The sequence below is a fragment of the Parasteatoda tepidariorum genome, chromosome 1 (assembly GCF_982258835.1).
Source record: "Parasteatoda tepidariorum strain Cologne lab strain chromosome 1, Ptep-v5.0, whole genome shotgun sequence".
Classification (NCBI taxonomy): domain Eukaryota; kingdom Metazoa; phylum Arthropoda; class Arachnida; order Araneae; family Theridiidae; genus Parasteatoda; species Parasteatoda tepidariorum.
Window position 1 is genome coordinate 126,283,156 of NC_141755.1, and position 17,116 is coordinate 126,300,271.

Below are 17,116 nucleotides of genomic sequence, written 5' to 3' on the forward strand. Positions count from 1 at the left end.
CGGAAAAAGTTTCTGCGAGCTTTGTAGACAAAAAAATAATTTTGATTCGTTAGAAAAATGAACAAAGCAGGATATTCGTAAAGAAAGGTAATGTAAAATCAGTTATAATTTAACATTATCGACACATGAAATTTTAATGAACCAGCAGAAACTGAGGGTGAAACGAGCGTATGTAGCAGATTACGTAAAACTGGGGTTCCACTGTATTTATTTTTCCTAGTAATTCTTACTATTCAGCTGTTGGCTTAGTTATGATCACTGAAAGATGGCTCCAGTCAGTGAACAAAAGCTGTCCATCAATAGCTATAATTTTAAACAAAGCTATCTCAGAGTGATTGCAATTGAATCAGGGGTCTGTCTAGGTTTTTCTGAGAGGTACCTATTTTGTGAAAATTTAGACATAATTTGTGAAAAATTATATTAAAAAATCAATACAAATCTATGGTCAAAATATGGTTTCTTAAGGAATACAAAAATAAAATTTTAAGAAAAAGTATTTTGCGAAACTACCGTTTTTCCTAAAGTTGAATTTGTGAAGATACCGCTAAATGGTAGTAAATTCAGCCTGGACAGACGCCTGTGAATGTGCTAAACAGTGCAAACCCCGTGGAAGAACAGCAACACGGTTATATTCCTGCTAAATATTAGAGTTCTTGCAGAAAGAATTTTTTTTTTCTAAAGAAATTTACATGTAAACTTTTAATCATGTACCTAGATAATCAGTTTTTGGCATGCTGAATTTACGCCGATAGATCGTAAATCAATTTAATGTTTCAATTGTATTTTCGCAGTTATTGAGATCGATTTTCATGTGTTTTTTAAATATCCTGATACATTTCAAACAATATAGAAAATTTGAATCGCGTAATTGAGTATTTACATTTTAAGGCAATGACTTTGTAGATTTTTTTGGCTATTATTGCTATTGATTTCTCAATAGTTTTTAAATCCGATATTATTTATTACAACAACTTAATTTCAAAACAAAACACGCATTTGAGTAACCCTTTTTTTAGGAGTCTGTTTTGCGCAATTTCACCGTCGATCTTTTTTTCAGCAATTACTACAATGGATTTCATGATTTTTAATTTTATTGTGATGATTATTTACAAAATGCGGAGAAAATAATTAGTGCGATCCCCCCCCCCAACAAAATACGAGAATATCACCTATATTATTAGAATAAAAAATTTTTACAATTAAAAAAAATTATACATAGTTTATTGTTGTAAACACAACACTTTCGTTAGTTTAAATTAGTAACACATATGTTTGCTGTTATTGAAAGTATCTTGCAGAAAGACATAGCTTAACCCTTTTTAGGGCCGTGGTAATACCACAACTTTTTTACCACTTTTAATTTAGGTTTCCATTTGTTAATAACTTCAGCTTTCTTGAAGTGCGTTTGAATAAAATTGGTAACCATTTTTTAGTTTAAAAAAAAGGTCGAAAAAGTTAAAAAAAACACATAATTCCTTTTGAACTTTGTAGCATTCATAAAATTTATTTAATAAATAACGAAAAATAAAAGTCAATGAGTTCCTAATAGGTCGTGTTAATATACTTACCACCGAAAAGAAAAATGGCATTAAAATTTAGACTAATTTTTTATTAGCTAAATTAGTTTTTTTTACTTATATGAATTACTATTCTTATATCAATTCCAAAAATACTTTAGTTTAGCTTTACTAGAAATAAATGGCCCACTAAAGGGTTAAAAGAAGAGAGTTTTGTAAGAGATAGCTTGAAAAAATTCTGCCACAGGGGCACTGAAGAACAACAATTGACAGCTCTATTTAATTCTCAGATAATTTACATAATGTCCATGCCAGCAAATCTTGAGCAAAACATAAATCATTATGATTAAAAACATTTTGATAAAAATATATGCCAATCCCAAAACATAACATAAAAAGACACCATATAACCAGGGATGAGAGTAGCCAGAAAGTAAAAAAGAGGAAATCCAAGAATATATATATTGAGAGAATATAAATCCCGATATGAGGCTATTAAATCACGTGATTATGAAACTCAATATCGAATTTAAAAAATTCGAAAATACAAATCATGATGCGTAATTTTTAGATCACGTAAATACGAATCACGATGCATAAGTTTTAAATCGTGCGAATATGAATCCCAATGTTTAATATTCAAAGCACGTATAAATACGAAATATTTATATTTTTAAAAAAAAAACGAAACTTTTAGACAATCAGAGTTCTTGATACAAAGGCTGACATTCGAGAGATGATTTTTAGAGAAACTTCAGAGGAAGGAATGAGGACTTCAATACTTTCGCACCGCGGAAAATGAAATTCCTCATAAAATATTTTAACTTGTGCAAAAAGAAATTTCTGCGGAAATTAGCGGGGAAAATGGAAAAATCTGAATAAAAGCGGAAATCGGCGAAAGAATCACATCCCTGTATAACACAGCATTCGATAACCAAACTCTCTATTGGCAAATCGCAGGTTTACCAAAACAGGTGTAAATAAAACCACAAATGTAAATAAACATGGCTAGTAACGTCCGATGAGTGGAAAAAATTTTATCGTCAATTGATAGTACGGTTAGTTATTGAATATCATTACAAGTATTGAATACCATTGAAATTCGATCAACCATTTCTCAGATTGTTGGGAGGGGTTGTCAACTCTGTTTAATGTAGAACGCAGTGTTGGTATTAACACTTAAATACATACCTCTATTTACCATAAATGACGGATTGAATAGATGAATGTAGGAAGGAAATAAACAAATTAACTTTATTGTAAAAATAAAATGCATATTGTCAATTTCTATTAAACACAAAAAATTTTTAATTCATCTCATTCTTTACATTAACAAGGTGTCTCCATTTTACATTTTTGCCAAACATATTTTCCACATAAGTTATATTCCACAAAAATAAAAGATCTTTCAAATAAATTTGGAAAGAATGCATCTTATTTCTTTGGAGATAAACTCAAATTAGTTACTCTCTATTGTACACATTCTTATATGCTTCATAACATGGTGGTCAACAAAAAAGTAGTCTTCATAATATGACTTTTTTGCATGTTCTGTTGGCATAAATTGTATTTTTTTTTAAAAAAAAAAAAAAAGCCCAATATTACATTAAATATTTTTTTAAATAAATTTATTCTATTGTAGGAAAGTATGCATTTCCCCCCCGACAAATAGTGATTGATTATCACACAAACACCGATCATTTGAATCACCAAGAAAACTAAAAAAGGCAACCAAAATCTATTTTTCTGCGTTCCAATGAGAATTTCAGGTACTTGGGCACTGAAAGATGTTTTAATAACTGCTTAGTTTAACAAAATAATTTATACTTTTTGAATATTTTTGATACCTTTATGTTTATTTAAAATAATTATTTTATTATTAAGGATTACAGCTGGTTAGCATCTCAATTTTTTTCTTTATGCATAGTTTAAAAATGCTTGGGGGTAATCAAAATGCATTTGCTTAAATTATTGTATCATATCTTAAAAATGATTTATTTTCAGTAAGTTCGTTTTTAAACATTATGGCATGTCATTAAGACACACCCGTAACCATCTATCATCTATGCGTATGGTATGTTTAGTATTAAACATACCTCTGATTCCTATTTTCTGACGAAGTGTTCCAAAATGAATTCCAAAGAGTTTCCACATCAGAAAATTGAAAGTTAATAACAGCTTCTAGAATAAACTGCAAAAGAAAAGGTTACATTTATATTCTTTCAAAAGATTTGTATAGTAGCGCTTTCATTGTAAGCAGGACCGGACTGGCCAGTAGGCAGACCGAGCAAATGCCCGGTGGGCCGAGCCAGCAGCGAAATGTTTTTTTTATATACATTGCACGAATTTCAAATAAGCGCAAATAATAAGAATATTAAATAACATACATATGATATATGTAGTAATAATATTGTTTTAATATACAGAGTGATTCAGATCATGCGTGCCACCCATTTTTTTCGAGAATGGAGCAAATAATCGATTTGAAATAAAAAACATAATAACTAAATCGACCCCAAGGAATTCAATAGTGATATTGTTAATTCCCGGAAGTACCAGAATTTGAACACAGTTTTGATTTTTTAAATGGAAACCTATATCTTATTTGGCATCATTGGAGAGGGTTTTCGAAAAAAAGTAACTTTGTCTTGAAATTTTTTTTATATCTCTTACTGTTCTCAAGATAATAGATATGAAAAAATTCTAATTATTTACTTCAATTTATCATTTTTATCAAAAATAATTCCCTTAAATTATCAAAATCGCCTCAATTTTTATAAAACATTGGAAGAAAAGCACAAATGTGTTTTAATGAAAGTAAAAGACATTATGACGGAAAATTTTTTTTTAGTGAATATGTCAATATCTATTTAATAAGTATTTTTTCTTATCTATGATAATAGATAAGAGATTCAATATATTGAAAATAGTAGAAGATATTAAAAAATATTTTAAGTAAAAGTTATTTCTTTTCAAAAACTCTCTCCAATGATGCCAAATAAGATATAGGTTTCTATTTAAAAAATATATGAAATATCGTGTATATGAAAGACTTCTCGCTGTTGTAGAGTGTAAATCTTTAACTGGTCAGAATGTGTTTTCTTTAGTGGACTTAGTTTTAAAGTCTTGTAATATAGATATAACAAAGTGTATCGGTAATTCAACTGTCGGGGCTGCGAATATGCAAGATGAATATAAAGGATTTTCTTCATGGCTTTCCAAAGAGTCCCCTGGTCAAATTCATGTTTGGTGTTATGCACATGTCTTAAATTTAGTTTTAGAAGATATCACAAAAGCACTAATTGAAAGTGCATCATTTTTCAGCCTTCTAAATATCGTTGCAGCATTTTTCCGGGAATCATACCAACACATGAACATCTGGGAACAAAGTAATGAGCACGAAAAAAAAAAAAAGACTCACAACTATTGGAGAAACACGCTGGTGGTCCAAAGATTCTGCATTAAAGAAAATTTTTGGTTAATTTTCAAACTCAGATTCAACTATTAAGCCGTTATATGTCACATTGGTTACAAGTTTAGAAACTATACAACAAAATTCAAATTTCAAGCCAGATATCCGTGCAAAGGCAAAAATATTTTTAGAATCATTTTGCAAATATAAAACAGTAATCACTGCCAAAATATTCTCAAGAATATTTGAATTAACTACACCGCTCTCCCAATATTTGCAAACCTCTGGTTTAGACATCTTAGAAGCTTTTGGAATGGTATCACAAACGTGTTCAGAACTAAAAAAATTGTGAGAGATTTTGAAGGTGTACAAAAAGTTACAAATGATTTCATTGTTCGCGCAAATAAGAACTTGAAGAAACTGAAATTCAAACAAAGTTTCCGTAAAAAAGATTGAAGAAAAGAAAATTAATGCCGGGTGAGACAGAGTCGAATGAAACAATTTTTGATGATGAAACCACTGCATTTAAGATAAACGTTCATAACATTATTTTCAGCACAGTTGTAGCGTCAATGGAACGCCTATTTCCGGCAAATGGAAAATTGTATGCCGATTTTTCCTATCTAGATCCGAAACGTTTCCCTGAAAAACGTGTTAACAAGCTTCAATCTGGCAAACTAAATGAGTTAAGCAAACTCTTGCTAAAATTTGACGAAACAGCTATAGGTGAAAATTTGCGGATTGAACTAAGAAGTTTAGCTTTTATTGGGAAAAACTGAAAAATTCAGACTTAGAAGATTATAAAATAATCACGGAAGATCATTCAAATTAAGATAATAACGACTTTACTTTGGAAACAGAAGAAGAAGTGTAAAATGTGAGACACGCTATGCGTGCAAAAATTATGTTATTTGCTGCTACAAGATGTTACAGAGATTCAATTTATTGACCAATTCTTACAATTTAATTAGTCTAGCATTAAAATTTTTACTAACATTGTCAAAAAGTCAGGTGGCTTGTGAAAGATCATTCTCCACATTAAAAGTAATTAAAAATTGAATGAGGAGTACTTTATCTTCGGATAATTTGAATGCTCTCATGGTAATGGCAATAGAAAAAGATCTATTAATGAAATTAGATAGCGACGACATAATCGATAAAGTGGCAGAAAATAGTGAGTCTCTTCAAAAGTTCAATTAAATTTTAATTTAATGACTTTTGAAGAAGCATTAAATACATTTAAACAAAAATGTTTAGATAAATCATTCATGTATGTGTAGTATAATAAATATTTTTATTTACTCTTCATCTTTCACCTTCTTTTTGATTTTATCAACCTATGTTTCCTCATAAGAACCATGTATTTTAAACTGAAATATATTCTATAAACGATTATTAAGCAATTTTTATCTACTTTCTTACTTCGATAAATTAACTTACGTTCATGAGAATTTATAAGTAAAATATGCCTAAAAATGATACATTAGGAGCCGCGTATGCGGTGTTTATCTGAAGTAGAAGGCCGATATCTCTAAAATTCCCGGGCCTATTTTAGATCCCAGTCCGGACCTGATTGTAAGGATCAACACATAATGAGAAATGAAATATTATTTTGAAACAGAATGTGTTTGAAAAGAAGACACAAATTTATAAACAATATCCATGAGTGCTTTTATTCAATATATATTTTTGCAGATTTGATGCCAAAAGCTAGGATATTGATAACCTAGAATTTCTTTAAAAATCATACAAAATGAGAGAAAAAAAATATCTTAAATGTTTTCAAAAACATGTTTCATTTATATGTTTTTTTTTTAATGAAAAAAAAATCATATATCATAGCTTGTATCCAGATTTAGACGGACAGCCTCATTGGCAGGGCGCTCTACCCACGTTTGTGAGAATGGGAGTTTGCCGAAGACTCCTCACGTAGTAAATGGTAACCTATGCACGTTAAACCTGTCCGGTCACCAAGTCCTCCATGTTCCCATAACAGATTATATCTCTGTGGGTACTGCATAGGAAATTTATCGTTCTCTGGTTCAGGTCAACATTATGATCTGTGGATGTATGAAAGGGTCTGCCCTATTAACAGATGCAATGTATGGTTGAGGCATAATTCTTGGCTATAAATGGTGCTACTGGAAAAGAAGAACAATCGCACCCCCTCTGCCTTAATGGCCAAAGACAAAAACAGCACTCATAGATTTAATAAAATAAATTTCATAAAAAAAATAAGTATGTAATTTATAAATAAAATAAAATGTAAATAAATACCTAATAAAGATAGAATTCATCAATTTTTAATTACATCAGAATTGCATTGTATTATGCAACATTTTCTAAAAATCTTCAAATTAAAACATTGTTTAAAAGCAAATTCTTCATATTTTGAAAAACTCAGTTTGATATCAATGGTTGTTATTGGAGCATGTTTAAGATTCGATGCAAAAATTATAATTATTTACACGAATGGAAAAAAAAAAAGTTTGAATGTTTTTTTGGAGGACACTTTTTTTTGAAAAATTGTCAAAATATTATTAAGGAGAATATTATCAACTTTTTAATAAAATATATTAATGCACAATTTTTTATTTAAATTGTAAGAATATAAATTTTAGTGTGTGATTTTTAAATTGCGTTAATACGAATGGGCGATCTGTAATTTTAAATATCATGAGAACAGAACAATTATAAAACTGCACAAATAAGTATGGTAATGTGTAAAAAGCATGAAATCAAATCGTGAAGTGTGAACGATGCACAATTTTTTTTTTAAATTGTGTGAATACGAATCTTGATGTAATATTTTTAAATTGCACGAATAATTTTAAATCACGTTTAAAAGCAAAAGATTTTTTTTTTGGTGGGGGGGGGGGGAGGAGGATAGAACTCAAAGAAGCAGAACTTTCTTTGAAAAAGGGAAAATTCTCTTTTTTTTAAATTGAAAAGAAGAAAAAAAATACAAAATGAGCCTAAAAACGGAAAAAAAACTCATCCCTGTATTTGTTAAGAAAAATTCATTACCCCCCAGAATGCACTGAAAATTAAGAAGAAAAAATTTATAAAAAAATTATTCAGAAAGGCAATAAAAATCTATAGACTGACAAAATGAAGAGAAAAAAAAGTAATACAGACAAAAAATGCATAAATCATCAACCTCATAATAATAACTAAAATATTGACTTACTTCACAATGTCTCTTATATGCATTTTTGAAAATACATATTTTATCTAGAGTCACTCCATGAGGTAACACAGATATTTCTATTTCTACATCTGGAATGGCTGTAGATGCATCACCCAGGTAAAGCTCATGTTTGGATGAGCGCTTTTTATCAGACACTTCAGGTTGGAAAAGGCGCTTTCCATTACATTCAGTCTTTGCATCAGACTTTAATCTACGAAATGCAAAAACCCTGATTTAAATTAATCAATCTACTTAAATCAGATTTTTTTTTACATTTAAAAAACAAAGGTAAAAAAATTTATTAATTATACTATTTATTTAATTACATAATAGCTAAAATATTTAATACTGGTTAAAATTATTATTTAGTTATAACAAGATAATCATTGGATAAATAAAATCGTAATTATTTTTGCTCAAGTTTCAATGAATTTTAAAGAAAACAATGACATTTATTAATTAGATAACAAATGAAGAGCAAATTAGTTTGAATAGGAAAATTAAGTTTCATGCTCGCTACTTTTATCCATATTTAGTCTCTTTTTTGTTCTTAGTGTATTTTGAAATAGAATAATATATACCCGTCCTTTCATTATTATTTCTTTGTACAAAACCTTTATTATTAATGAAATCAAAGTTTTAAAAAAAATCATACCCTGAATAAAGAATGTCTTATTTATATTATTTAAAAAATGCTTCAGACTTGATAATTTTTTGAAAAAAAAAATCAGTTAGTTTGAATTGATATTAAAAAAAAAAAAAAATTCAGTTGATTAAATTTATGCCAATTTTTTTCTATTTTACAATTGTCGTTGAACAACCGACCCAATTTTGGATTTACGGCTACTAATGTTCAATGCCATAGCCTTGTAATTTTGAACCAGAATCAGAAGACAAGGGAACTCCTGGATCAAGTATCAAGTGTTGGGAGAAATTTGTCTTTGTGGAGAACTTTTAGAGGGCCCACATTTGCATTACATGAAGAGGAAAACCTACCCCGGTTAGCCCAAACAGCGAGGGGACACTAAAATCCATCTACCACTGAGGATATTTTACTGTGGTCGGTGCAAACCGGGTTTGAATTCATATCGACCAACCATCTTTGGGATCCGGCTCACCTCGTTGATAAAAGGTTTTACTATCGATATGAATTAAAACAACTGACCTGCGCATCTGTGTGAAAGAATTATGCCTGTAAGTAGTGTTGCCAATGTCTTCCATTGCTTTGTTAATAGATGAAGTAGGCTTCAATCGTATTCCGTAATAATGATACTTAGAATTACCCCTGGAATAAATATACAACAACAGATAAGAGACTAAAATATACTTCACAGCAGGTCAAAATCCAAATAGCTATAGTTTCCTCATATTAATACAAAAAGACGACATTATATTTTGAAGAAACATTTTGTAGCGATTTAAAAATAAAATGGATTAATTTTAATCATAGATAATATAATTTACTCAAGATGCCAATTAAAGTAGTATTTCTTATTTACATTACTGCCAGAGACTGTGGAACCGGGATATTTTATGAGACCCTTTTAAGATAATAATTTTTCACTCAATATTTGAGTAACAAAATTTACAATTAAAAATAATTTTATTTTAAAAAATAAATATCTCTATTTTGCTTTCACAGTTTCTGGGTGAACCAAATCATCCCACCTAAAGAGGAAATGTAAGTCCCCATTAATGATCAATAGGAAGATTTTGGGTATAAAATATCACAGCTAACAGAATATCAGTTAAAAAAACAGTGAAACAGAATAGAAAAAAAAAACCATTGAAGGGAAAAGCAATAATTTACAGGTTGCTTAAATTTTATTTTAATTTTAAAAGAATTGGAATTATGAAGTTAGAATTGCAAATTCAAATTCTTGATTACCATTTTGCAAGGTTCAGATAATTTGGACCCGGTTTACACTAATATATATATATATATATATATATATATATATATATATATATATATATATACAAGATATCTACTACATTTTAGATTTTCAAATCAATGACTTTTCATGACTCATTCCAAGAATTTTTCGTGACTTAACGAAGGTACTATTTTCTCCAACAATAAATTTAAAAAAGCATTATAATAACATGAATTGAAATGATACGTGTAACCAAAACTGTTATACACTGCATCTTCATATTTATAGATTTTAAATTTAAAAAACAGAGTCAAGAAAGAGTTGAAGAGCAATAAAATACAGAAACAAATAATTTCTTCTTCTTTTTTTCTGCAGAATTATATTATTCTAAAGATACTTTTCTCGTTCATCGGAAAGGAAAGAAATACTCCTGACTTTTCTGTTCTCATTTCGGAATAAAAAAAATTTATAAAATAAAAAACATAAATAACAACAAAAATTCTGAAATCACACAAGTTTAAAAGATAATTCGCTCTAGAAATGACGTGACAAAAAAGAAATGAAATATTTCATTTTTTGAAAGAACACCATAATTTTTAAAGAACACAATAAAAACATTTAATATTTTAATCAAATATGACTGTGAGTGGGGATTTTGTTACAAATTCAGATATTCCAAATACCATGAAATTGGGGAGGGGGTTAAATTCCATTTTAAAAATCAGATTTTATGACGCCCTAAATCCATGATTTTTCTTTAGTTAAAATCATGAAAAATTTTGTTCAGTACCAAAATTCATGACTCTCCAGGTGAGCAGATACCCTGATTATATACAGAGAGTCACAAAATGCTTCTGTGACTGACTATTGCAGATAATATTAATTAATAAGATCATATTTTAATAGACAAATATTTTGCAAAGTTTAGTCCTTCTGTAGAAGAAACAAAAATAACTAATTCAAAATACTCACCTTGTGCCAAGTCTTCTAGTTCTGAGACCATTAAACACCATTCTTATCAGTTTACCAAAAGATGCTGCATTCAGTGGCTCCATCTTCTGTTCTCGACAGTATTTAAAATATTGAGTGTACATAGTACTCCGAGGTACACTCATCCCATCAGACATTTCATAATTGTCAATTAACCATCTCATCTAAAAATAAAAATTAGTTTTCTGACATTAATATATCACATATTATACACAATTTTATTGTTCACAGAATCTTCTATCGAGTAAATCTAAATCAAATGCTGTTTTCGTGTTGAGAAAGAGTTAATTAAGTTGTTTTATTGCAAAATCCACGTTTTGGGAGATTTTTAACATGACTGGCACATTCTTTCCTGCATAAAAGAAAAATGTTTGTTTTTTTTTTGTCCTAAGGTGTATCGTAATAAAAGGCTCATTATTTTTTAGTAAAAATTATCTGAATACATTATTGCTGACTCTTAAAGAACACTTCTTATTCATGATTACAGCCCTAGGAAATTTTATTTGAAAAAAGAAATGTCAAACTTTTTGAATTGTTTATTTATAACTGTTGCAGAAATTAATGGCACCAAAATTGAATTGGAAGAAAGAAAATCTGCTGCATTGTAAAATGTACGTATAAGTAGAATGAAATTTATCTGGAAAATCCAATGAACACTATTTTTAACAATAATTACTTTCAAGTCCACTTTGAATCAATCAAATATGGCTACAGTAAATGTAATAGCAGAAATGTAATCCTGAAATATCCCACAGAATGGTCACCACTTTTTAAAAGACGAAAATGAGAAAAAAATTCTTTGTACTTTCCCAGTTCCTAAAGGAAAAAATTGAAATTCCCTGCATTTCCTCTGTTATTTTTAAATTCCCTGTATTTCCCAAGTTTTTTCTATTCTTTCTGCGGAGTGGCAACCCTGTAATAAAAACATGTCCCAGTAGTTATATTTAACAACTTTTATCGAAAGAACAGAAGAGGCATAAAGGTACACCTTTGTCATAGCGTCTAAATATTTTTCTTAAATTTTCAAATATTTGCAACTACCTATCCTTTTCATTTGAATAGCACAAATATGAATCTCACAAACAAAATTTTTGCACTATTTTCACTTTTGACAGCATGCTTAACATTTCTTATTATGATTTATTTGTACAAAATCAGAAAAAGAAATTTTATTATACAATCAAATGAAAACCTTCACTTGGAAAATTACACAACCGTTTATCAGAAGGTTCAGTTAGCAGTCTAAAAGTAGTTTGGTGGAAAAGAGAAAGAAGAAATAGCGTACTTTGCTTTTATTTAGAGTTTGAAGCAAATCATTTAAATTCTTTATTTATTGCTTTTGCGCTGGACTCGCATTTGTGAGAACAGGAGTTCGAATCAGCTGGCAGAAGACAGCCCGTGTACTAAATGGTGACTTGTGCACGTTAAACCAGTTGGGTCACTAAGTCCTCCATGTTCCCATAACAAATTATTCCTCTGGGGGTATTGAATTGACCATGGATCGTTTTCTGATTCAGGTCAAAATGTGGACGTATGATTGGGTCCGCCCTATAAATGGGTGTAGCAGAAGTCGAATTCTTGGCCGCAGATGGTGTCACTGGAAAATTAGAACAATCGCACTCCTTGCCTTAATAACAACAGCATTTATTGCTTTAACTAGAAAATTCTCGGTAGTTAAGAAAGAAAACAGATAATTATAAACCATAATATTATAAACGTACGACAACATTTATTGCTTTAACTTGAAAATTCTCGGTAGTTACGAAAGAAAACAGATAATTATAAACCATAATATTATAAACGTACGACAATGAAAATTGTTGGTAGTTAAGAAGGATAAACTTATGCTTACAGATGCTGCAGATAAACGAGAACTTGGATAACAAGACATGTTATTTTCTGACTCAGTAACATTTCCATCTACATGAAAAACATCCTCCTGATCTTCACTAAAGGACTGAGGGTCTTCACAAATATTAACCTAGAGAATCAATTAATAGTAAACATACACATTCTATTTTAAAATATTTTTATTATAATATACCAGATTGTTCATTTTTTAACAATTTTATATAAATACATATCACAAAAGAATCCGTTCATATATGTGTGTGCATGTATATATATATATATATATATATATTGTTAACCGGGTACAAATAATCTGAACCTTACAAATCAAGAACTTGCATCTTTAACTTCATGGTTCAAATTGTTTAAGAATTAATAAATGAAATTGTTTATCTGTAAATTATTTACCTCTCATTTTTTTAAACTTTTTATTCTGTTTGCTGTGAAATTTGAAACCAAGAATTTTCCTCAGGGGTCAGCAGTAAGACTGTATATTCCTTCTGCGGGGAATGCTTATTTTTTTTTTAAAAAAAGCTGTATACTTTAATAAATTCAGTCCATAAAAAGAATAAATCAGTGCTTAAAAATTAAATTTGAAAGCATAATAATTCATTTATTTGCTATCAAGATAAATATCTCCTTTTTGTCATGAGTGAGATAGCTGCTCTATGAAATTAAAATTGAATTTTCATAAATTACTCTAATAATTCCTATTACAGTGCTCGCCGTTTATTAAAATCACTTTCGTTTAATGCTCTTTTGATTGATTTTATTAAGAGGCAATTCAACATCCGAAGGGAAAAAAATCAAATTTTTACGATACATTCTAAATGCACACACTTTAAAAGCTGAAATAATGACAACGTTAATGCTTTATTTTAACTAATTTAATTATTTTAATAAAGTAAAACCCTACATAAGATTAAATTTACAAAATTTTTGCAAAAAACAGATCAATGGTTGCTTGAGTTGCAGTATTTAAAATTAACTTTTCAACATCATTTGAGAGTTTATAGAAGTTTTTATAGATTTCGATATTTCCTCCTCTTTGTTCTAAAGCTTGCCACAATACATTAAGTGCTTTTCTGACTTCCATTGAAGATGGCACTGATGAGTTTATTTCATCTTCTGAGTCTGATTCCTCCATTTCTTGATTGGAAACCATAATTTTTAAAGAACACGATAAAAACATTTTATATTCTAATCAAATATGACTGTGAGTGGGGATTTTGTTACAAATTCAGATATTCGGAATACTATGAAATTGGGGGGAGGGGGTTAAATTCCATTTTAAAACTCAGATTTTTTGACGACCTAAATCCATGACTTTCCATGATTTTTCTTAAAAAATAGTTAAAATCATGACCAATTTTGTTCAATACCAAAATTCATGACTTTCCATTTAAATTCCATTTTAAAAATCAGATTTTTTGACGACCTAAATCCATGATTTTTCTTAAAAAATAGTTAAAATCATGACCAATTTTTTTAAATACCAAAATTCATGACTTTCCATGATTTTTCACGACTTTCCAGATGCGCAGATACCCTGCATGCACCATGTCTACTTATTTCCTTATAAATAATTTAAGAGTGGAATTCTTTAACATTCAACGAAGGAATATTTTTAAAAATTCCTTTCTCTGTTGAATGTGGAGAAAGTGTGCATGCAACAGTCACAATGAGGGAGCCATAGGCAGTGATGTTTTGTTATGCAAGAATTGCTACTGCATTCTAATTTCAGACATTCACTAAAATGTTGCTTTCTTCATACATTACAGTCCTTACACAATACATCATTATACACAGTCCCTTGCCAAATCATTAGACGCAATCGATATGAAATCTTAATTATCAGGTGATACTATACAGTTTTATTGTTTTTACGTGACTGAAACGAGTTTGAACTTTTTTATGTTTTTGTATCCATTGGTTAAATTAGACGATATATCAACGTAAATTCAAGGATTGGATAAATTAGACAATATATTATATAAATATAGAATATTTATTACATTAGTATATTAAAATAATTAGACCAAATTATTATACGCACAGTAGTGTTTTAATAATGTTTTGCAGGAGTTTATATCTAATACTTTTACATTTAAACATACATGTAATGGGTTTTTATTCAGATTTTTTTCATACTTCCTATTTCAGGGTGCATAGCCAGATTTTTTCAACAAAAAATAAGCACCTTTTAAGTACTTTTCAAGCACTCACAAAATATTTTTAACCACTTTCCGAAAAAAATCAGAATTAGGATCTGTGGAGTAATAAAAAAAAATTTTTCTATCGTTTAAAGTTCTTAATTTATAAACATAAAACATAGTAATAGTAAAATTCAAAAACTTTACATAATCATGATTAAATAATGACATTTCTGATAAATATTGCCTGGAAAATTGTGAAAATCACGCATTTTTTGTAATTTAGAACGACAGTCAACACGGCAAAGAATAATACATTTTTGAAAGATAGAAAATTAAGCACTTTTACAATGTAAATCAAAAACAAGCACTTTTTTAAAAATGCTATGCAACCTGTATTTATTTTTAATGTATTGCATTACAGTGTCAATCAATTGATACAATAAACGTAAACAAGTGCAAACAGTCTCGTAAAAACAATAAAGAGCTGTATAATATCACCTGATAATTAAAATTTTACATAGAATCTTACAGTGCGTCTAAAAATTTGGCCAGGAACTGTGCACAATACATATCAAAACAGTATCACATTATAAATTTATTTATCTTAAGGACAATTTTCATTGACCTATTATTATATTTGAAATGAATTTAGATTATAAACTACTGTAGACAAAAATATGTTTAACTAGCACTGGAAGATTAAATTTTCAATCTCTGAAAAAGAAATTACAGTAAAAAAAAAAACAGACACTAAGTAAATAGAATAAAGTAAAGTAAATAAAGATATAATTACTTCAGAATAGCTTTCAGAACTATTATTGGTGTTATAATATGCTGTGGTGTTGGGAGTATACATATTTGCTGACTCGGGTGCAGTATAAATTGAAAATGTAGTCCTACATAAAAAGAAATTATGAATTTTAGAATTTGCACAAACTATACTTAATATCAACCTTGAAAAATCAAAATTGTTTCAAACAACAAAGCATTTTTTTAAAGAATCAAGAACTATTTGTTATAACATGCTGTGGTGTTAGGATATTTGCTGAATCAGGCTCAGTATAAATTGAAAAAATGTGGTTTTATAGGGACCATTCAAATATTATGTAAGCATGTTTTTGACAATTTTAGACAGCTTTTTTTTTTTTAACCTTTCATTACTTATTAAAATATGATGCTAGGAGGCTATTTTTCAATTGACAGTATTTCAATCTCTATGAGTTTCAATTTGCAAATGAAGAATAATTAATTGCAATATATTTGCTTCCACCATTATTTTTTAATTTGGTAAAAATAAAATTAAATTGAGTATTTTAGATTACCTTAACACTACTTACATTTGGTTACTCAGAGTTGAAAAAACATTGGTGCCTCCTCCTTCATCCACATATTGGGCACACTGGACTTCCTGTGAAGAAGAAACTTCCTGTTTTTTGATGTCTTGAATTGGAACTGCAATTAAAAAATAAGTTAGAATACAATAGAAACTTATATTTTTGTTTTACAGAAACTCATGAATTAATTTCCGTTAAATGTCACAAAAAGATTTTGAAGAAAAAATAGTTGTTCCTATCTTCTTGTTCAAATATTTTCACATTATCTAAGATATAATATATTACGCTTCTTAATATTAGATACCCTTTTTACAATAGTAATAAAGGTTTGCATAACAATCTTAATAAAAAATTTCATATCATTTTAAAGAATGTAATTTTATATAAGATACAAATTTTGAGCAATAATTGGTCCAATAGTTCCTGAGAAATTGCATATTTAAGAAGTTGTATTTTTAAAATTCGATTTCTCAGGAACTATTTCGCCTAATAAAAATATTTTTTTTTTCAAAATGCTGTAACAAATTGCATACCTTACAACACAATTTTTTTTTTTTTTTTTTTGCAATTTTAAAATTAAACAATAAATATTTACTATAAGTTACATTTTGCATAGAATTATCTTTGGGATCTGAATCCATTGGAAAAAGGCATGCTAATTCCAAGAATCAGGGATGAGAGTAGTTGGAAAGTAAAAAAGAGAAAATTCAAGAATGAATGAATATATATATATGTCACTATTGTATTAATATATTTTGCTTTGGCTTTATTCATACAATGTCAGAAAGC

General features: G+C 28.7%; 1 protein-coding gene across 4 annotated transcripts in view; it reads right to left on the reverse strand.

Moving 5' to 3' along the window:
- LOC107445531 (DNA-binding protein RFX2) overlaps positions 1 to 17,116 on the reverse strand; it is a 77,947-nt gene that overhangs the window by 14,116 nt on the left and 46,715 nt on the right. For all 4 annotated transcript variants that reach the window (XM_087152573.1, XM_043055531.3, XM_087152575.1 and 1 more), the window contains 7 exons: positions 16,331 to 16,445; positions 15,787 to 15,889; positions 12,839 to 12,967; positions 10,969 to 11,150; positions 9,285 to 9,404; positions 8,120 to 8,330; positions 3,614 to 3,708 (listed from right to left, as the gene is read on the reverse strand). In XM_087152573.1, the coding sequence (XP_087008699.1) occupies positions 3,614 to 3,708; positions 8,120 to 8,330; positions 9,285 to 9,404; positions 10,969 to 11,150; positions 12,839 to 12,967; positions 15,787 to 15,889; positions 16,331 to 16,445 (955 nt within the window). The remainder of the gene's footprint in view (positions 1 to 3,613; positions 3,709 to 8,119; positions 8,331 to 9,284; positions 9,405 to 10,968; positions 11,151 to 12,838; positions 12,968 to 15,786; positions 15,890 to 16,330; positions 16,446 to 17,116) is intronic.